Source organism: Osmia lignaria, chromosome 8 (genome assembly GCF_051020975.1).
Source record: "Osmia lignaria lignaria isolate PbOS001 chromosome 8, iyOsmLign1, whole genome shotgun sequence".
NCBI lineage: Eukaryota > Metazoa > Arthropoda > Insecta > Hymenoptera > Megachilidae > Osmia > Osmia lignaria.
In genome coordinates this window covers 9,698,612-9,722,152 of record NC_135039.1, presented here as the reverse complement: position 1 = coordinate 9,722,152, position 23,541 = coordinate 9,698,612, and the positions used below count along the sequence as shown (strand labels likewise).

Sequence of the window (23,541 nt, the reverse complement as noted above, 5' to 3'; positions counted from 1 at the left end):
TAGTGCTGATACTGTTCGAATCATTGACAATCGGTTTGTAAATAAGGATCCAGAACAAATTTCTTTAGATATCTAAGAATTTCCACACATATTGTGATAATCCGTGGTGCGACCATAATTGATTGGAAGGTCAAAAAATTTTTCATACTTTATTAGTACTGTGATAATAAGTCTAATTTTCTTCATTTTTGTTTGTTTCCAACATCATTTTCTGAACTTTTCTCAAAAAGTTTTCAATTTTTTAATAAAGACGTTAACTAACCCTTCTGACCCCCCCCCCCCCCCCCCCCCCCCCATTAGTTATGCTATTCATTGCAACAATTGTTATAAATATCCTATAAATCAAAATGTTTTGGATCTAAGATTTGAACGCCTAATTAACCAGGATTGCAAGAAACTAGTGTATAATCTTCATAAATTCATTATAATTTGAGGATAATTATATTTGTAAAAGAATTCTTGCAGCTATCAAATATTTTTATTTTGTACTTACAAATCATAAGATATGTCTAATTTTCATACGTATAACAATAAGATATTAGGTATACAAATCAATGTTGTGTCTTTTCTCTTTTTTATGTGAAGATTTATTCTTATAAAGTCATAGTAACTTTGATTATTAAAATAATTGCTGCTCTAATTATATTTTATTTTATATTAAATACACAAAAGCGTGGGAAAATATTCAACTTTAAAATAGTAATTAAGAAAATGTAATTAATAGAGACACCGAATTAATTTGTACATCTAATATATTATAATAACAGTTTGATAAGTACACTTGCGATCAAATCATGTTTCCCTGGAAAACATGTCATTTTGACGGTATTAATGTGCAAAAGGTTTTAGAAAAAGAAATAATGTAAGTTTCAATAATTAAATATTATAAAATTTAGCGTATAACTGAGAAATATGAATAATAAATAAATATCAATTCAAATTTCCCGCGTAAACGTTTACACGCAAGTGGTGGGGAGCCACAGATCTATACAAATATGTATATGGCACCCCTTTTGCTACATTATCATTCTCTCCGCTGATGCCTGCGAGGAAAGGTGAGAACTGGAGAAGCCTGATTTGAATGCGAGTGTTTAATATTAGTTAATTCCGACTTAATTCTTTTTATACATAATTTTAAATGATGAGAATATTACCATGCGTTTAGTTTTTTATTGAATTGAATCATTCCAATTCCACTTTTTCTTTTTTATTTATTTGTTAAATACCATTTTGACTCTGAAAAAAATAAAAAACAATTTCATTATTCAAAATATTGAATTTTTCATCAAGTACAAACAAGCAAAATATGTTTTTCTATCGTGCCCTTTTCAAAGTTGAATAGAACGGCTAAGAAATATCGTACCGTAATTTTCGAGGGATCATTTTAAAAGAGAAGCTTTAATCTTTGAATCTATAGTGAATTCAGGGATGAAAAAAATTTTCCCCTCTTCGTAGAGACGTTTGAATTTGCAAAATCTTTGATGAAAAAACCTATGCTCCTTTTCCCCCCCTACTAGATGGTGTAAAAATATCATGGAAAAAAACCGAGAAGGGTTTCTAAAAGTATAGACTTCGCGCTTTAAAACAAATTCAGGTGGATTATTGTACAATTTTCTTTCACGAAATTATAATAGCTTAAATATCAGAAATATGTTGCTAATATTCACGTGTCCGATGATTTATGGAGGGGAGTGTATATATTAAATGATTAATGGCAGATGGCTAAGATATGCAACAATTTAAATTTCATTCTATTTTCTAAGCTCTAAATTATCCCTTCAACACGTTCGTTGTAGGATTAGTTGAGAACAAAAGAATAATAAAAGGCTTTCTCGCGCTAGGCGGGTGGTCACAGTGGATGTGCTAAATACATACATATTACTTTCCCAGTATTCAAAAGGGCTGAACTTTACTTTAGGGTACTTTTAATTATTAACTCTTTTCATGTATTTTAATAGTATTCGAAAAGGAAAATTCAGCAATATAAGTTTTAACTTTAGGAATCTATCGAAAAGTTATAGCTGAGCATTTTTAACATACTTTTGAGGTTAATTTGATGCCATATTGGATTCTACCTATAATTCATCCAATGAGCGAAGTCGATGCCCCTAAAAAGATGCGCATAGATGACGCTTATTTTGGCGGAAAAATTAAAATGTCTTCATCTAAATGCACTTTTCACGTGTTAGGTTAGATTAGTTTCTTTTACAGCGTTTTGATGCTCGTCTATGCAGGATAGTGATGGGCATATTTATAAATTGTATCGATATTGGATATCAAAACGTATCGATAACCAAAGTATCGATATACATCAATTGGGAATGAAGTATCGATATTATTGATATCAATACATACAATTAAATTAGAAGTGAAGTTCAGTAAAAAATTGACTATTTATTCAAATATGTTTTATATATGATAAACATATTATTATAATTAATAATTTAATTTTTTTGGACGAGCATCCATTACGAAGATTATTTAGAATCTATATACAGATCTTCTGTTAACAGTTTGTATCTAATTTACGTTTACATAACTATTTATTAACTTATGTATTACTATACATTGAGATCAATATTGCATACATTCTATATACATATATAAATAAATATACAAAATATTTTTCTATCTAATTTTCTCCTTATTGTATATACATTGTATCAAAATTTCGATATTCATATATTAAGTATCGATACTGCAATATATCGTCATGTTAAATATCGATACAAAATATCGATAATCGAACTAAAAAATATCGATACTGTATCACCCATCACTAATGCAGACTAATCAGATTAGAGATAGAAGTCAGTATCGCGTCAAACTAATCGTAAAAGTATACTCTCAATACATACATACTAACCTTAAAAATTCATATTAATTAAACATAGTAGTCTACAAGTGATTGAAAGAAAAATGATAATACTAAAAGTAATATTCTTTTAAAATAATACACTAACCTATGGGTGATTCTGGAAATATTGTATGTATTTAAGTATTTCTGCTAACATTAGTAGACCATTGGAAAATTGTTAAGAAAAATTGTTAATAATCAGTTAATTCACTAAAAATTCAATCACTTCATCAAATAAAGAAGCCATAACAAAAATTCTAAGCGGAATATGACGTCATGAAATCTTAACCAGGGTGCAAAATTTACAAGATATGCACATAAAAGCGACATCACCGCCTCCTAGTACCAATACGCACGAACTAAAATTCGCATCAAATTCACAAGAGTAGAGTTTGGAGGGCCTGACAATGAGTGTAACCGCTGACACTTCAAAATTAGAAGTTCTGGAGGGCATTAGGTGGATCCAGCGACCCAGTCCCCTCACCCCTGTGACGTTCAGTTAGACCCGGGTCAGGATTGCCCCAGCATCCTGCAACGATTAAATCTCATTGCAATAGCCTAATGATCCGAGTTTCCGCGTCGTAAACGAGATAGGTGCCTAAATAAACCTCTTAAAATGATCTACGTCCGTCATTCACACCGTTACACAAATTTCCCTTCCTCGAGCGTTGCGTTGTACAGAGAAGAACAGCAGGACGTGTTGGTAAGAGAGATTCGTCTTTTCTCAAGGACGCGTACAAAAGACGGAGCGAAGCGGAACAGCGCTACCGTACAAAAGAACGGAACAGAAGTAGGGAGTGTATGTATTTGAAAGGGAGACGAAAAGAAATTCGTGTGTCGTGGTAAGATAGCACGCAGCAGTGCTGGCCGCTCGCTCGTTTTCATTCATGATTTCAGGAGGGCGATGTTGGCGCCGTACCTCCCCCCTCCCCGTGCTGTCGCGCAAGTGTGGTTCGTTCGTGCGTGCCACCTGCGCATCCTCTTTTGTCATCACTCCATCTTTTACCCCGATTCGTTGCCGGTGTACCGTTCCCCCACCACTACATTGCGTTCAGGAACGTACAGCGACACGCAACTGCTATCGTTCAATTGTTTCATTCTTCCACTTCCCTATTCTTTTCGTCGAACCGTGTTCCACCAATCCGACGATCTTGAAACTTTTACAGATAATAATTAATTAACAAAGCATTATTCTTAATTTTTTTGGTGGGCCTCGCTCAAGGGGTTAGATTTATAAAAATTTTAGGAAAAATTTGAAACTTTTATACACAACGTTTTCTTTGTAAAAAAAATTTATAAATTAGGTTTTGGGACTTGTTTGTAAAAATCACCCCTTAAAAATTTTATTATTTTTCCATCCTTAACCCTTTGATTGCTGAGTACTCTAGGCTTAAATGTTTTTTGTGTACGAAATAAGAATTAAATCAATAACACTTAACTTTTTTTATTTCATTTCATTTCCAAGTGCCAAGTGTTTAATACTATTCTATTTTAATTTCTTTTATTATAATTTGATGGTACAAAAATATCATTGTGTGTAGGACTGCATAAATTTAGATAACAAAATGTTGTTAGGAGAGATTTTAATAATGATAGGTGGTATTAGAGCAGTTTCTTCTAAAAATAAGTGAGGATAGAATAAAAATTTATTAAAAAATGACGTTGTGTAGGTATATAGATTTTAATAAAGGTGCGTAAAATTTGGATAGATTCAAATAAATAAGGCTAAATTTGGAACAAATTTAATAAACAAAGATGTTGTTAGGATGGGTTTTAATAAAAGTAGATGTTTTTAGTGGCATTAAATATTGCATTTTGGCAAAAGTATTTGTTACTACCGAAATAAAATTTTAAGAGAATTTTAGAAATTTGGAATTTTGAAATTCAGTAATTTTAAAATTTGAGGATTCTATAATTTGAAATTTCATAATTTTAGAATTTTGGAATTTACAGAATTTAAGAATTTCAAAAATCTGGGATGCTGGAATTTAGAATTTCAAAATTTTAGAATTTCAGGATTTTAAAATTTCAGAGTTTTAGAATTTTGGAATTTTAAAATCTTAGCTTAGAATTTTCGAATTTTCAGAATTTGAGAATTTCAGAATTCTGGGATGCTGGAATTTAGAATTTAAGAATTTTAGAATTAAGAAAAAACTGAAAATCTTGAAGTTTTGGAATTTCGAAATTTTAGAGCCATAAAATCTTATTCTCAGAATTATCAAATAGTGATGGGACTAATCATATCTTAAGAATATGTTTGGATATTTTTAAAGAGAATATTTGAAGAATTGTACACTTTTTATAGCTTTAACAACATTTATCTTTTTACCCATATTAACCAAAAATTTTTGACTTTATTTAACAAATACTGTCTTTTTAATAACATCGTCTATTTTGAAAAAAGAAGCCAAAAAATATTTTTCTACAAAATTAAACAAATTAGAATTAACCATGCACCTTATTCGACAAAAGAAACGGTTTATATGATCATATGATTGACAATTTGTAACTTATCAGGCGACTCGTTGCGGAAAAAATTAATTTGCACACTTCCGAGCGTATGATCCGATAAGGGTCGAATTAATCGGCTTGCAACCTATTTAATGTCGGTGTTATTATTAGCGAGAAAGAAGGAAAGAAATTGTATTAGTTACGACAGGGGATACTGCCGGTTATAAACGCATTATTATATACTCGATTACTGTTACTAGACTCTAGTGTTTCAGTTCTTTTTTCTTTCATCTTTTACGTTCAAACGAATTTTACTTTTTCACTGCAAAAAGCTTCTATAAAGCCAATCAATTTTCCATAATTTGACATATATTGTTATACTACAGTCTATTCTGTTTCTAATGATAATTTTCAATATTTATTTATTTTTTTTAAATTATTTTTCATGAATTTCAATATTTATTTACAGCTAGTTTGTTATTATACTGGCGTGTCTCATTGTTAATGTGCACCACAAATGAAGGAAAAATGATCATAGTGACTTTTCAAAAGCTTGTGCAATTGCAGTATATCGTTGTCTAATTTTTCATGGAAATATCAAATTGCACCCTTTGGTACTCGACGTGGTACGTTCCTGAGGTTGCTGTCTGTTTCCATTTCTGCTTGGTGGCTCGGTTTTTCGCATCGTAGGTATTCGTGTCTTTCCGCCGGCGAGTCGGAAAAGACCGAGCAGTTGTACGAAAATTGTCGAACGTAGTCAGCGAAGGTCAGGTTAGATCCGTTAATTTGAGCTGCGCTTTGGCTAGACCGTCATTCTTCAATAATGCGCATACCGTACAGTCGTTTCTAATTCGTTTTATCATTGCTTTTCTGTTACACGTATTTTTGCTACCAACATAAACAAACATGACATACAATCTGACCAACTTACCCCGTTTCCATTGTAATCGAATTTTTATAGCAATCTTTGGCTCCGTTTCCGTTTTCAAGGAGGTAGAAACGTTTGGTCACGTTTCAAATGACTAATTACGTTTCCCGCTGCTGGCAGCGAGGCAGTTAATGAGTTACAGCTGCAAACGAATAATTAAATTTACGTATTAATTACCGAACGTTGTACGAGCCTCTCGTTTTATTAATTAACAGTTTCGGTCGAGCCAAACACGAGAATATATTCATGTTTGACACTACTACGGTTGCACTTCCTAATAAGAAGTTGCAAGGCAAGCTGACTGGCAATAACAGACACTTAATGCAATAGAATCTCCCGGCGTATGAATGAAACTCGTAAATTCATTAATCAATCAAGTCCAATCGGTAGCGCGCAAGTAACCCAGAAAACTTAATGATGTACGAACTATGTTACAGGTACTGGTGAATCCGGCAAATCCACCTTCATCAAACAGATGAGAATCATTCACGGCTCTGGTTACTCGGACGACGACAAGAGGGGGTTCATCAAACTCGTCTATCAAAACATTTTCATGGCCATGCAGTCCATGATCCGAGCCATGGAACTTCTCAAAATCCAGTACGGGGAATCTTCGAATATAGTGAGTATTTTCATTTTGTTGACTTCAGGAACGGATTAGAATTTCCGGGACCCGAGGTTATGGAACCTTGGAAGGTCTAGAATTGAAATTTATTTCAAATAAAATTAAAACAAACAAAAATAATGATCTACGAGTACCTACTATTGAAGGAAAAATATGGAAAAAATAACTATTTTAATAATTTAGTGACAGGGCCGGCCGTGAGATTTCGAGGGTCCGAGGCGAGCTCCGAAAAAGGGCCCCTTCACATATATGGCATAAAAAAAGTATCCCAAATAAAATTTATAAAATTAACATTAAAACTTGTGTAACTAATTTAGATTTGCATTTACATCAATTACTCTTCTTGTATTCTGAGACGCAAAAGGGCGTCCTTATGGGGGCCCTAGGCGGCCACCTAGGCCCAGGCTGGCCCTGTTTAGTGATATAAAAAATATAAAAAGAAATTTGTAATAGCAATTGGATGCAAGGTTTACAAAATTATGTTAGATTCCAAAGCTTGGAAATTTTAAAATCATCATCACAGATTGATGAAATGTCATTAAATCATCATTATGAAAAATCATTATATCTATCATGAAAAATTATGAAATCATTAAATCATCATAATGAAAAATCATCAAACCATTATCATAAAAAATCATTAGAGCATTATTATATAATGATGAAAAAGCATCATCGTAAAATATTATTGAATTACCATGAAAAATCATTGATTCATTATCATGAAAAATTATGAAATCATTATTATGAAAAATCATTAAATTATCATTATGAAAAATCATTAAACCATTATCATGCAAAGTCATTAAATCGTTATCATGAGAAATCATCAGAACATTATCATAAAAAATCATTAGATCATCATTATATAATGATGAAAAATCATCATCTGAAAACATTACAAAATTATTATATAATGATGAAAAATCATTAACTCATCATCGACAAAAATCATTAAATTATCATTATGAAAAATCAACTCATCATCGACAAAAATCATTAAACCATCAACGTGAAAAATCATTAAATCGTCATCACGTAACGATGACTTATAAAAATCGAAAGGGAAGAATTTATGTTTACAATACCAATTCCGATCAAAATGTACAGAATCATAATGTATTCCAAACTTTGAAATTTTTTAACATGGTAACTTGAAGATGTATTGGTTGCCAGTCACGTGACAATTATGATTCTGATTTTTGAATTCGATCGTAGGAAAAGGCAGAACTTGTACGGAGCGTAGATTTCGAAACAGTCACAGCGTTTGAGAGTCCATACGTAGAAGCAATCAAGGATTTGTGGGCAGACGCTGGCATCCAGGAGTGTTACGATCGCAGGCGAGAATATCAGCTCACAGACTCCGCTAAATAGTAAGTCACTCCGCTCGCGGAGTAACACCCTTATATTTTGAAATTGTTCGATTCCAGTTGACCGATATAACTTTCTCATAGAACATGTTAATTTACACCATCTCGATTTATTCAGTCACACACACTCATTATACTTTTTGCGTAGCTTCGTTTTTGGGAACGTGCTGTGCTTCCTCTTGCGTATCAGGTATTGAGAATATGATGTTTCAGTTACTTAATGGAGATAGATCGAGTCGCGGCACCAAACTACCTCCCCACAGAACAGGACATTCTTCGCGTGAGAGTGCCCACTACCGGTATAATTGAATATCCTTTTGACTTGGAAGAGATCCGATTTAGGTACGTCTCGTCGTTGCAAAGAAAGGAAGAAGCTGCCTGTGCCTGCGATCTACTTACATCGGATTCTTTCTGCATCGTGTCTGCATATACTCTGTTACTCACCAATTTTCATCACTTTCATGCATGACATTCGTCACCCCCCCGTTTTATCTATCTCTTTATTTTTCTATAACCTCACTTTTCGCTAGCGTTCCATTGATCATTTCTCTTTCACTCTAAACGAAAAGCGACGAAAACAAATCAATGGAACAGCGAATCGATAAACCTTATGAAAAATTCTTACAGACAGGAGCGATGCTCATACGTGAGCTGTTTCATGATATATTTCATCATTTCCCCCTTCTCCTCTTAATCGCCTTTTAATACATGCATGGCATGTACACTACCAGAATGTGGCTTCGTTTGTTTTGCAGTTATCTTAGTGATCTAGAACGTATCGAAAAGCCCGACTTCCTTCCTACCGAACAAGACATTCTTCGGGCCCGAGCTCCCACAACTGGCATTATAGAATATCCGTTTGATCTGGACTCCATCATATTTAGGTACTAACACACTTGTTACTTCAATTTAGTTCTACTGTTAGTAATCAGTAGTCACTTAACTACTAACTCGGAGTAATGAATTAAAGTACCGAAATATATATATTATTATTTTTACATTTGGTTTTAGTGCCATTTGATTATATTTATACCTAGCATGATGTGATTGTATAATGGTGTACTTGTATTGCGTGTACTATGAATTTTGAAATGATTACTTTTTGAGAAATAAGATTGTGATATTACACTAGATTTATCTTACGTTCCTTTCATTTTTTTTTCTCCCCTTCAAATTTATACTATTCTTTCGCTTGAAGTAGCTTATTGCTTGCATGTTTCCCATGCAATTATACAGGGTGTCTCAGAACTGGGGTAGGAGCCGTGGAGGGATGATTGCTAAGGTCATTCTAAACAACTTTTTCCTTTGCCAAAATGTTGGTTAAAGCTTCGTTTTCGAATTATTAACGAAAAACACTGGCCAATCAGAGCGCGCCTTTAGCGCGGGCCGAACCGCAAGAGTGTTGGGCATGCTCTGCGTCCGTGGTCGTGATCAAGTGCATTGGCACCACGTCGGTATAATAGAATTCGTTAGGCAAAAGTTGTATCGAATAATGAATTAAAAAAAGAAAGGAATAATAGTATAGAATTATTGGTTGTTCATGAAGAACGGTTCGGCCCGTGCTAAAGGCGCGTTCTAATTGGCCAGTGTATTTCGTTAATAACCAACATTTTTGGCAAAGGAAAAAGTTGTTTAGAATGACCTCAGCAATCGTCCCTCCACGGGTCCTAGCCCAGTTCTGGGACACCCTGTAGCTACAGAGTATTATAGATGCCACTTTACTAAATTGGTAACTGTTTTAGTACTTTAAGTAGTAATATGTAAGATAGTAGTAGATATATTGTATTTAATAATTGCAAGTTGTCTGTTTGGTAGTGAAAAAGTACTTTTAAAATACCATTAAGTACTAAACAATGTTATATCAATGTACTTTACAGGATGGTAGATGTTGGTGGACAGAGATCAGAAAGAAGAAAGTGGATTCACTGTTTCGAAAATGTTACTTCTATAATCTTCTTAGTAGCCTTAAGCGAATATGATCAAATTTTGTTTGAGTCGGAGAACGAGGTAAATATGATCACAGTGTGATTATAATCATACGTTAAGATATAATTGTATTTAAAAATGACTATTATTCATTTTTAGAATCGAATGGAGGAAAGTAAGGCACTGTTCAAAACAATCATCACATATCCTTGGTTTCAACACTCCTCAGTCATTTTGTTCCTAAACAAAAAAGATCTGCTTGAAGAGAAGATTATGTATTCCCATCTTGTTGACTATTTTCCTGAATACGATGGTGAGTACATTTATTTTCATAATCAATTTATTCATGAAATTGACACTGTATTAATAATTTAATTCAAACAACCTTCAAGTCAATAATAATTATTGATAGATACTTGTATCTCCTTAAAAGGTACATACCATTTGAGATTTTAGAATAAAAGTATCAATGATCATTCAGAGGATCAAATTCTATAATTATTTTGCATTATTTTCTTCGAGTGTATTATTCATTTTATTATTAGTAAACGAATTAGTTTTATGGTATAGGCCCTAAACAGCAAGATGTACCAGCCAGGGAATTCATCTTAAAGGTCTATCTTAGTGCGAATCCTGATCCTGACCGCATGTGCTACTCTCATTTCACGGCGGCGACAGGTCTGTTCAAGTACAACACATCCTGACAGAGATATTGTAGATGTTTTGTAGACAAATTTCCAGTAAAACCTCGAGCCAGTAATTATGATTTGCAAAGTTCTAATTGCATTCCCCTAAAAGCTTAACCCTTGTCCTATTATAGAATCAGTTGAAGGGATTAATGAAGTATAGGCGTGATACTGTTATTCAATATACAGAGTTTAGGTAATGATGGTCTGCGAAGCACTTCAAATATAAATATACTATAGTATTGAAAATCTTCAGATAGTTAAAACTGAGACCATTCATGAATTTAGCTTGGTAATGGCCTAAAGACGAAATAACGGTTTTCAAATTCATAGTATAAAAATCTCTATAAGAAATACATACTACGTGTCAGTAGAAATACTAGTGTAAGACAACTGTCTTTCTGGCTACCGCAAAACCCAAATTTGTGAATACTTTAAGTTTCAATATTTTCAAGACTTTCGAGGTTCATATAAAATGAAATGCAATGATTCAAAACCTAAGCATACTTGAATTAACCCTTTCGCTGCCACGGTGGTCCCAGGGGACCGGCGCTTGTCTTTTCATTTGAGTCACGGTGGTCACGGGTGACCACCACTAAGACAAATGTGCTATTGGCAAGATTGTACCATTATTTTAATATATTTCGCAGTTCTTTGCCATTATAAAATTTTTAATATGAAATTTGTCTCGTGTCCCACTGGTGCAAGTTCAAAAATTCGCGTGGTAGCGAAAAGGTTAATTGAAAATTTGCTAAAGACTCTCCATCACTAGTTATGATGCTGAGTGGTATCAGTATCTAACGACAAAATATCATGGTATCAGAAGCACAGACCAATAAGTAGATATCAAAAGGTACCCAAAGTTTTAAAAATGCTAAATCTAGAAGATATCCTTGTATCCTTTTAATTGCTACAGTTCTGAATATGTAGAAGAAATCTAATAAAACAGAATAAAAAGCAAGAAACGATTTTCAAAATGTACGTAATTTTGTGGATGCCAAGTTTGGCATGTTAACTTGATCAGATTTGATCAAGATTTGATCACGAATTTCATCAAAATTCGTACCCCTTTTTGCAATTTCTTTTTTTTTTACAAAACATTTCATAGCAATTCTTACATCTCTTGCAACTTACAATCTGTATAGAACCTGTTTTAATTTGTAAGAAATATTTTGGAGAAATTCAGTTATTTTGGTTGATGTTTGGAGGTTAAGAATCATCCCTTGAGTTATATAGTCGGCAGCAGCAGTCTTTTTGTGAATTTTGTTTGCCATTCTGAATGTGTTAAAAGATTGATTTTTGTAAATATTATTTGAAAACTGATTACCTTTTGATACTTACAGTATTTACTACTGCTTTGACGCACAGTCTGTACCCCTGAAGAAAGCTCACATGTATAGTGCACCGATGATAAGATGTCCCATGAGACAAATGCAAATGCGTGCTTCTCATGGGACATCTTGTCATCGGTGCACAGTACTTACTTTCAGCTGTAGCTTATTATCGGTCAAAGTAATTAGTAATTAGACTTGTGTTAAATGCGGAAGTCAACAATGTGTACAAAGATCCCTCTTCTGGCTTTGTTTGTCCCAGGTGCCTTCTTTTGAGGCACACAGAGTACTTAAGGTACCAAATTGCTTAAAACTCATGAAAAAGACTGGTATCACGCTCATCACGAGAAGAGAGTGCTTCAAAACTCCTTTAGAAGGTCTTTTTATCTAATTATCTGAACCAGGGGTTAGCAACAGCAGGTAACAATTCTGTGTAAAACAAACCAGTGGTGTGTCCTTAAAAGATTTTAAAATACTTTCTGACATATTTATGTGAATCTCTTTTTTAAAATATGAAGAATTTGAAATCCAAATATCAACAAATTCTGATTTAGACCACTGTTTAAAATCCAGAAATTTCAACTCCGTACTAGATTATAATAAATAAGAGCTGAATATCTTCAGTGCCAACTATCACATTAATACTTTTTTTTAAGTACATACTTAAGTTTGTAAGTAGAATTTTGAATTAATAGATTTGTTTAAAATAAATATGCTGAGTTTACAACTTTTCTCTAGCAAAATTAAGATAAAGTGTTATTTGTCACAAGCTAGTTACTTGGGATGCCCTTTTTAGTGTAAAGGTTGCTGACCTCTGGCCTAAACCAGTTCCTTGGTTAAATCGTTCCCAATACATATTTTAATTTTACTATTCATTTCCTATGTCCTTGCCCCTCTTTTGCAAGAATTATATTTCATGAATTTGTCATAGGAGATTTTTATGACTGAAATTTAGCCATGCAATGAGATTCCTTGCTTGAGTTAAAATATAATGTCTCATCTTTACTGTACTTTTGTAGCATTATTCTGTCACTAATTCTCATATGGTCATTTACATAATTCCAAATTGACACTATTTCACTTTGGATGATCATCGCAGATGATTCACATTCACAGTGAATATGAAAGATAAAATTTGGAATTTTTATATCAGATTACTATGTGAATTCATTTCACTACTCTTCAGAATGTCACGATTAAGTTTATCCTTTATGGAAGAATGTTATTAGTATTTTAGTAATGAAATGGTTAAGTAACGAATTGAGACACAAGAGGCCATATATAGGAAGAGGTTCTAGGAAAATTATTCTGCTTCATGACAATGTTTGGCTTCATGTCGCGTGAATCATAAAGAACAGATTTTCAGTCTAGGTTGAAAAGTTTTGTTGTAGTGTATTCATCAGATTTGGTCCCAACAGATTGCAATCTTTTCAATATTATCTGTGTGCATTTTTATGCATTGAAAAAGTTGACAAATGCATCACTGAATTCACCAATTGCCTGGAAAGTGGAACAAAATTGTAGAAATTATTTTATCAGTACAGTTATAATAATTAAGGAGTGAATGAGGTTTAAAAAAAAAACTAACATTTTTGTACGATACTATATAGTCTTGTTTATAATAAATAATACAGAGTTAGGGTAAAATCTGTGTTTCCAATTGTAAATGAGTTTATTAGATTTAGCCAAATTTTTTTTAAATATCCAGAATTATGTAATATCTATCTATATTTGTCATTCTTATATAAGGTATTTATTTGATTGGTAAAGTTTTTTTAAAGGTTTCTTTGGAAGTTAATAGAATCTAATTCGGTAATTCGATCTTTAACATTTATTGGATTTAAATAAAAAGGATAGTACTGGTTTGGTAAAATAGAGAGGCGGAAATTTTTACATCATCAGTTTCAGCATTCATCGTTCTCTCCTCATTTTCTTAAATAATATAGAAACATAACTTTTTAATTTATAGCTATGACTTCCTTTTGCATTTTTATAGGTAATGTAATAACTGATATAAAAATTAATCAACTTCTAAAATAATGTCCCACTGATAATTTGTAATTGTAATAAAGAAACACTTATGGTATGTGCTTGAGTAAATATGAATTAAAGTAATGTCGATTTATATGCTTGCTTTGTATATTTCACAGGCCCACAAAGAAATGCCTCAACTGCTAGAGAATTCATTTTAAGGATGTTTGTCGACTTGAATCCAGACACTGAGAAGATCATTTATTCACATTTTACATGTGCCACAGGTAGACTGCTAGTAATTTGATGCTAATGCGCATTTGATTTCTGCTTTTTTAATTGTATATGTTGTATAAAGTTACATGCATGTTGCCTCTATGTCCTAACAAAAGGTGCGTAACTATTATAATATTTAATGTAGGAGAATCAACTTATTTTAGAACGTTTGAAGCTTGTAAATATGTTTATGTAATTTAATAACTACCATGTATGACAAATTTTATTATAACAAAATTGTACTTACATTCTAATGTATTAAGTTGATTTTCCATGTTCAAAATGGATATTTATTAATATTGTTATGTTGTTTATTATTGCATGCTGCGTTTATGGGATTATTGATTAGACACAGAAAATATCAAGCTTGTATTCTGTGCTGTTAAAGATACGATTATGCAAAGTGCGCTTAAAGAATTTAATCTTGCCTAATATGATTCGAGACAATGTTTCGGATTTATATACATATGTGATCTTTGGATATAACGTTACACGCATTATATTTCTTTTGTTGCGAGCTTACACAGATTTTTTACAAGATCATTGTTCATGTTTAATCAGACGTTGATAAATCAATAGTAAAAATGGATTAGCTTATTTCCTGTGTAAAATATTAAGACTGCCAATGTTTTTCCCCTGTATAACCTAACTCGTACATAAAAATTTCTAATAAAATTCATCATAACGAGTAAAAAAAGGGGGAAATGGAAGAAACAGTTGTTTAGTTTCATTAGCGTTACAAATTCAATGATATAGTTTTAGTAGTCCGATTAATGTTATTTGGAAGAAATTCACTGTTATCGAAAGGAATACTATACTCTGCACAAAGTTTTAATGCATGGATCATACAAACCATATTTGTTTGCATACAGTTAAATGTAATTCCATAATTTCTTAAATCTCTAAATTCCATTAAATTGTAATTATCTTCTGCTCAGGAAACTGTTAACAACAATAGATTCTTTCATTAATAGATCTGGTTGATTTCTTATTTTGTTAAATAAAGCACAGTTGAATATATCAATAAATAATGTATTTCATATTTGTGGGAGTGTGGAACCTATCTCAATAATTCAAAGGCATTTGATATTTCTGCAAAATTATAGTTTGAACAAAATGCATTACCTTGCATAGAGCTTTCTTTTATTTTATACATGTTTTATAAAATCTCTGCAGTCTATTATAACTTGTACAATTTATTATTTCAAATATTCCAATTACAAAGATAAGCGAAATTGTCATAAATTTTTGTGCTTTGATTATTTAATGTAAATACACTGTTATGCGATACAACTAATTCTTTTAATGATTCTTATAAAATAAACTATATTCCATTATATATACATACATATATTAATGTTGTAAATTTTACAAAAAGACGGAAATTGCCTGTTGCATGTGTGTCAAACTTCAGTTCATTCTGATTTTTTTTTACTAAAGGTAAGTGTGTGTTTTTTTCACATTTCTTCAGATCATAAAATTACTAACTATGCTTTCTGCTTAATTAACTCATTAATGTGTTAACCATTGGTGTAACTAGATAGGGTTGGGAACTGGCCTTCTGAACATTTTCAAATTCTATGATTCTAAGATTTTAAAGTTTTAACATTTTCAAATTCCAAAATTTCTAAGGGACCTAGCCTGCTTCAGAAAAAGATCTTAGTTACGCTAATGGTCTTAGCATGTTATTTGTATTGTTAATGAAATAATACACGCATCCATAAGTTATAAATACTTAAAATACTTTTCTCCCTTTACAGATACTGAAAACATCAGATTTGTATTTGCAGCAGTGAAAGACACCATTCTCCAGTCAAACTTAAAAGAGTACAATTTGGTTTAGATGACAATATATAACACTCAAGATGGATTTAAAAATTTTTCTTATACCCTGACCAAGGTATTAGTGTGAATTCTGTCAAGTTACAAATGAAGAAGAGACGAAAAAAAAAAGCAGAAAGTAAACAGTAATTTTGTGGTGCCATCAACGTACTGTTGCTGCTCCATTACAAGTGTACCAACTAATTAGTAAAATTTATGACGGAGGTAACAGCGATGAACAAATATGGACCTAAATCTGAGCGTTATACGTTCTTTCCTAACCTTTTCACTGTCAATACCAACAAATTGATTTAGTTTCGTACTCTATTTGTTGAATTTGTTACCTTTTTATAGATTAGTTTAGTCAATCATGCCTGGCTGACTGCATAATCATCTGATTTTTATATAACAATATCACGAGCAACATATAAATAAACGTATAAGATAGAGTGCAGCCATGCCATACAATGTCTGTCCAAGTGTTTATCTCAAATTGAGAGATCTCAGCAAGAAACTGAAGCGAAGAAGGACAAACGCTTTTTAATCACAAGTAGTCAGTGACACAAGTGAGAGCAATTCTAGTGCCATTTACTAGTGTGGTGTTTTTATTGCAATCCTTTCTTAGATGCAAAAGCCAAAGTGTTTTTTTATCTGTGCCAGAAGCGAATAAAAGTTTTTTCTGCATGCGACTCAAATTCATAATTCATCGTAAAAATATTGTTATAAATTAAATATAAACTGAAACATAAGGTAGCGCCAGAGATAAAGGGTGAGAGATAGGGTTGAGGGAAGGGGGAGGGAGGGGGGTTGTGGGCAACATGAAACCAGCAAGAAGAAAAGTTTATCACCCTTCAATATCAATAACCTTTTAGCAAACATCTGTTTGATGGAACATTTAGGTAATTAGGAGGCGGGAGGTTGCAGAAGGTTCTTCTGCTGCCGAATGTCCTCATAAGCTGTGCACAGAATGTGAGGACTGTGATTTAATGCCATAACAATAATAAAATTTTCGGTTACGATTAAAAATTAGCAGAAAACTTTTAATCGTAACGGTGGCTTTTCTTTTATCCGGTCCTCGCTTGTTGGCACAGTATCGTGTTGCAAGGGACATGTTTCAAGAACATAATATGTTCCTCGCTCGCATTGTATCCATGTTAACAGTGTACGTATGTATGAACTGCTCACTGCCTGCGCTCGCTCATGCTGGCTAGCGCGCTGCCCATTGCTTGTATTCTCTACTGGTTCGACTGTTTGTCGTTTCTACCATCTTTTAATGTTCCATCGAGCGTGAACATTTGTACGAAGATGGTACAAACTGCTTCGCACGAATCTAGGGAGTACTTGCACGATAAACTTTTACGGTGTTAGACAGATTGATAAAATTAAGAGTGCGGCGTTTGGACTTGTACTACCTGAACGTCCAACTCTGATCCTGCTGACACTGCACGCACACTGGGCAGCATATGTCATACCTACTGTGGTTGAAACACTGAGTTTATATGAAAGAATAAAAAAATATATAAATACATTGGATAAAATATAATATTAAGAGATAATAACAAATAATATTGAATAATAATAATAAATAATAATAATAATATTAGTAATAATAATAATAAAAATAATAATATTAAAAATTAATATTAATATTGCTTGGTTTCCAGTGGGAGTGTGTGTGATTCAAGCGTACGACTGGTAGCGAAGGAGAGGAAATAAATATGTACTAGAAATGCAAAACGACGGTAATGAAAAAACGTATGGTAGCGCGAGTGCATGTGTATGTGTGTGCGTGCGCGTGAGGGAGAGGGAGAATGTAAACGTGTGGTGTGTGTGCATCATGTGTGAAACATTTTAATAGAAGATAGAAAATTGGTTGAAACAAACAGGCTTTCTTTCGCCTGAATCGAAAACGAGCGAATGACGCGCAAATTTGTGGCTATAGCTCATTTGTAAACCATTTTTTGTCAAAAGTATACACATTTCTGAAAGCATAATACGTTGGGTATTCTTTTTGTGTGTATAAAATGTAAACACCTACCAAGCCCAAAATGAAATCAATGTTTCTAACTTATTTATAATAAATAATACACATTAATGATAAAAATAAACACAGTTTGTGACAGTAACATTGGTGCATCTTACAACATTCACCTCGTAAGTTCACCTCTAAAAATATGTTAATCTTTGATTAAAACACTAATCCCTAATCCTATTTCTATTATCTCTCAGAAGACCACGTTTCATTAAGTTACCTTTTGCTTTCATCATGTAAAAATTATATTTAATAAATATAATTGAAAAAAAGAAATTTAAATGTATTTTCATTTAATAATGATATGCCCATTCAACTTTATATTAATTTATTGTTAATGCACTATGTATTAATTAATTAAGAACCTTTATTTTACCTTATTAACTAAATTTTCCATCAAAGATTCCCATCAAGGGCCAAAGCGATGGTCCAAATTGATTAACAAACACCATTCATATAAAATTGCAATAAAGAAAATGAAGAAAGATAAAAAAAACATACAAAATATTTTTGTACGCTCTTTGAAAATTACAAAATTGTTTATGTTTACACTCTTGTACAATTTATATACAGTTACACACAGAATTGAATCTATACTTATGTATATAGGACATGAAAATTGTCGAGGAAATAAATATAATAATACACATTTCTATGCAACAGCACAATGGTTTAATGAACGATTAACAAAATTACCCAAAAGTGTGTAATTATCTGTATAAAAAAATGAAAATAAAAATGTAAGTACAAGTATTTTACAAAATTTATAATATGCGTATAATTCATAACATTACAATACATAATTTAATATATTAATATTTAGTCGCATAGTCTTTGATACCAATCACAGTCTGTAGATATTGTGGCATAGATTCAATTAACCATTTTTATAAAAGAACATAAAATACTGCTTTATTTTTCTTATTATTTTATTTAAATATCACCTAAGTTCATCTAAATTTTCTAAATGCCTAACTTTATATGTAACATAAAAAAGTTGTTGAAAAATAGTAAATTGTACTAAGAATCTCAATTTACGAATTCAAATATTAGTAGAGTACGCGCCATTTTTCTGTTACGGGCCGTGGTATGCGCATCGGAATGAGAACGCACAATGTAGAATATAGACCAATGGAAGGAAGTGAGCCACCTAGCGGTGCATTTCCAAACGGAATTCTGCCAGATTAAGGCGAAAATGTCGCCACTGAGAAACAGATGTCTAGAGCGGTGAGAAAGCGCGCGCGCGCGCCTAATGTGTACCACCGTGATATCATTTTTGCGACGGTAGTCCTGCGGAGGATCATCGTAAGGACTACACCCCTTTAGTAAAGAGAATCGAGGTTCGACATAGAAATCGGCTTGTGTAGTGATTACAAAAAAGTCTTTCAAGTGAAAAGAAGATGAGTCTTCTTTTGGAGGATGAGGAACTACTGGACGAGTGAGTGTTTCTTTCACTTCCAATTATATTTTCTGCGTTTAAATTTCAACCCTGCGACCTTTTCTCTCCATGATACGGCGTTCGCAAAAAAAGGGGTTTGGTCACGATCCTAGTGTATTTCACGAAATGACATCGTATTATTCGGGAATATTTCATTTCAGTCGTTTATTATTAATAACAAGTTATTCGCGCTTAAGTTTGAGTTTAAAAGATTTATCGTTGTTATTGAAACTTCACGAGATCGATGCACAAGCTACAAGTGTACGTAACACGAATGTGATTTCGATTTGTGACTACTGGAAACATTGATTTTGTGAATAAGAAGTATCCTATTCGAAAGCAGACTTTGTTCGCGATGTCAACGTAAATCAAGATTTTTGAACAAGAAAAAAGTACAAAAATATCATTTTATGGGATAAGCGTTTCGTAAATCAATTCCTACTTCAAATATACATGTGTAAAATCGTATTTATGCTGTTACAAAATTTATTAAAAATGCAAGATGATTAGAGTTATTTTTATTAAGAAATATTAACACTAATAATATTTATTAGTACTTATGACAATTATATGATTGAAAAAATGAAACTAGAGTAACGTGACAAATAAAATGGAGAGGGAAGTGTCGTTGGAAGAATTAAAACATTTTTGAAAGAAAATTTCGTCGGAAGCAAGCGCAAATAAAACACGTGAGTTTGACTGCGCGTTTGCTCGACTATTATTCGTTAGCAACGCAATGGATCGATGTGATATAACCACGGATCGTATCCACGCGTGTGCTCCATTTCTTCCTTCGCAAATTAAGCACCCTTGTGTCAATCTAAAAGACAAATTTATGAAAATGAGTCAGATGCTTGAAAAATTGGATATAAAATAAATTTAAGGCATTTTAAATGATCAAGTAAGGTACTAAATGACCTTGCATCCGCTCCATAATCTGAATTTACCAAATTAAATTACGTGTGAACATTCTACTGCTTTTACTGACAAAAATAATGTTCTGTATCGTTGCTTCAGCAATGTCACTAGGTATCTAATCTTCTTGAGTATTTAATCCTATCAATTACACTCTCTAACACATTTTATGTGTTCCGATATCTACCATGCATTTCCTTTAGGATTTCATGCGCTGATTACGAATCTAAACCTTTTTCTACACCAGTCTCAGTTTTTAAGAAATTATTTATATTTTTTTCAACTCTTTCAGTTTCTCAGAATACCGTTTAATTTATTTGAAAATTCAAGAACAAAGTAGATCAAGTTACAGCACAGAATTTTTTATTAGTTAGAAAGCAAAATAGTTCTGTGAGAGTGGGGGGCGCTGCCAGAGGTGCTCAATGCCACTGTGGCTCCTGGAGTTGTGTTTAACGTACTGCGGGTTGCTTCATGGAGTTGATTACCACTGTCGTTACTTCAGGAAGCTGTTTTGCTTCTTGGTTTGAAAAATAAATGTACGTTGTTACTTTCTTAGTGTTTTCTTGAGAAAGAGAAGAATCTGTTTTATCTCGTGATGTTATTTTAATTTTACACCTTTCAGGTTAGGTTGAAAAATATTTGGTGATTCAGAGAAACAAGTACACTTTTCTGCTAGATAAAATAGATACGTTCTGTGTGATTAATTTCGTAACTTTTAACCTGTTAAGTGTGTTTGATAAGTATATACGTCACCTAAAAACGCAAATATGGTTTGTTTGACGAGTATATACGCCGCATGAAAAAAAACTATCATTTAGTTTGGAAATATGAAATTGCAATAAAAAGTAAAAACAAGGTAATTTAATTGTCGTATATACTCGTCATTACATAGTTTCAATTCTGAACTGAAGGTAGACTTTTGAAAATAAATTTTACAGCTAACAGGTTAAGTTAAATGTTCTTTTATTTTAACATTAACTTTCGTATTTTTGACATTTTATTTCTTCAATAAAAAATATTTAAATTATATAAATAAACATACTTCGACGAAAAAAAATAAAATACAATTTTTTACGCTTCCTCTTATGTGGACACAAAATGATCGTACTTCAAACACTTATTAAACTAATATGGGTCCTAAAATTAAAAATTGATATTGATGTGTTCAGAAAAATGAACAAAAGTTTGAAATTAAAACAAATTGTCCGATAGGGGAGTCAACAAAAATTGATTAATGTCTTAATAATATTAAGTTTAATTAATTAATAATTTTCTTCATTTTTGTTTATTTCCGACAACAATTTTTGAAGTTTCTAAAAATATTCCAATATTTATTTAAGGAAAGGTTGCTAATTTCTTCATAGGGGGGTTAACTGATTGTTTTGACCCCCTCCTAGTTCCGCTACTGGTTACGTTACAATATAAATTATTTTCAAAATCAAATTTTTCAAAAATTGAGATTGATGAATAAAAAACAGTTATTTACAGACACATAATCAGTGCACGCACTCAAATTGGCTGTTGAAGAGTGTTATTGAATTAGAAATTCGTGCTTATCATTTTTAGTCAAATCAGTATCGTCATCAAATATATTTCATACATGTATTAAAATAGCTTGTAACGATAAGATAAATTATAATTTTAATTTTGTTTTCAAAGACGATTGAAGAGACATAAATATCAAAGTATGGTATTTTAAAAAATTAACATAACGTTGTGATATTTTTTATATCAAAAATAAAGTTTCTGAAAAACGTCAAATTTGAATTGCATTCGCATTTTGAATTTCGAAAAATTTTTTGCGCTAACATTTTATTTTTAATAAATGTATAATATTGTATAAATTACTAAGGCTGTAGTTCCGAATACGACTAGTCGCCGATCAAGATGAAATTTTGAGAGGAAGGGGGAGGGTGGAGGGGACCCCAAATATAAAGTGGTATCATCGGCTTCCTATTAATTTCCGAGATATTAATTAAAAACTTTCGTACAATACATAGAATTTTTCCTGTACAGACGCAACTAACACTACCGTCTTCGCTGTAGCAACCGTCATCGTCAAGTGTCGAACAGCCGTTTACACCATAGCGATATCGGCTTCCGTTTCTATAGGCAGTTCCATGTAAAATCCATTTTTTTAGTTACGTTACGTTATGTTTTATATTTTATTACTAATTCTCAAGGAATTAAACACATTTGATTTATACGTAGGCTAGGTTAGGGCAGACAAATTTCCGGCGGCCGGCAACGCTACAACTGTCGACGTATCTCCAAAGTTTTGAATAGGACACCCTATAGATAGTCAGGTTGGAATCCCTGCTGTGTCAACGGCTGTTCGACACTTGACGATGTCAGCTTCCTACAGCGAAGACGGTAGTGTTAGTTACAGTAATGCTCGGCTAAATTTCACTGAAATCTGCTCGGTTAAATTTCCACGACCCAGCCTCACTCTTCTCCCACCACTCTCAGCACAGCGAGCTCGGCGAAACCTGATTTCAGTAGACAAGGACAGAAAATGAATACAATGAAAAGAAAGGAAACAGACGCACATCAAATGGATGCCGCGACTGGAAAAAGTAAACATGCAGTAAAGAAAATTTTATTTTCAGTCATTTTCGTCTTACGTTTATAATTGTAGCACTGATGGATAGTTGACAATCTTCCGATTAAAATGAGTCCAAACACGATATAATTTGAACCATATTTACTGTACATGATCCATTACGATTTACATTATGATTAACTCTACGTGATTTCTTGTGAAATTATTAGATAACGTAAATACAATCCGATTTACGTCGTGTTTGGACTCATTTCAATCAGAAGAATCTCAATAATCCAATAATATAATTTTCACAAAAATAAGTTGAAAATTACTGATAGTGAAATTCTCGTTATTGCATGTTCACTTTTT

General features: G+C 32.4%; 2 protein-coding genes and 1 long non-coding RNA gene across 12 annotated transcripts in view; 2 read left to right on the top strand and 1 right to left on the bottom strand.

Annotated features, from left to right (window-relative positions):
• Positions 1–18,236, top strand: part of Galphaq (G protein alpha q subunit) — a 57,099-nt gene extending 38,863 nt beyond the window's left edge. The window contains exons 2-10 of one of the 10 annotated variants that reach the window (XM_034334780.2): positions 6,674–6,858; positions 8,080–8,234; positions 8,445–8,573; positions 8,987–9,115; positions 10,109–10,238; positions 10,317–10,470; positions 10,728–10,835; positions 14,325–14,432; positions 16,182–18,236. In XM_034334780.2, coding sequence (XP_034190671.1) covers positions 6,674–6,858; positions 8,080–8,234; positions 8,445–8,573; positions 8,987–9,115; positions 10,109–10,238; positions 10,317–10,470; positions 10,728–10,835; positions 14,325–14,432; positions 16,182–16,264 — 1,181 coding nt within the window. In that variant the 3' untranslated portion in view covers positions 16,265–18,236. Of the gene's footprint in view, positions 1–6,673; positions 6,859–8,079; positions 8,235–8,444; positions 8,574–8,986; positions 9,116–10,108; positions 10,239–10,316; positions 10,471–10,727; positions 10,836–14,324; positions 14,433–14,770; positions 15,625–16,181 lie in introns of those variants that run through there. The other 9 variants (XM_034334784.2, XM_034334783.2, XM_034334781.2 and 6 more) reach the window with 9 other exon arrangements.
• On the bottom strand, positions 643–2,379 carry LOC143305614 (uncharacterized). The gene is made up of 3 exons (XR_013062640.1): positions 2,041–2,379; positions 1,155–1,236; positions 643–1,072 (listed from the first exon to the last, which is right to left on the bottom strand). It is a non-coding gene; the product is annotated as an uncharacterized LOC143305614 (long non-coding RNA).
• A 1,261-nt stretch (positions 18,237–19,497) lies between the features above and the next one.
• Positions 19,498–23,541, top strand: part of LOC117608815 (uridine phosphorylase 1) — a 77,287-nt gene continuing 73,243 nt past the window's right edge. Inside the window, exon 1 of the mRNA XM_076689838.1 lies at positions 19,498–19,712. Coding sequence (XP_076545953.1) covers positions 19,675–19,712 — 38 coding nt within the window. The 5' untranslated portion in view covers positions 19,498–19,674. The remainder of the gene's footprint in view (positions 19,713–23,541) is intronic.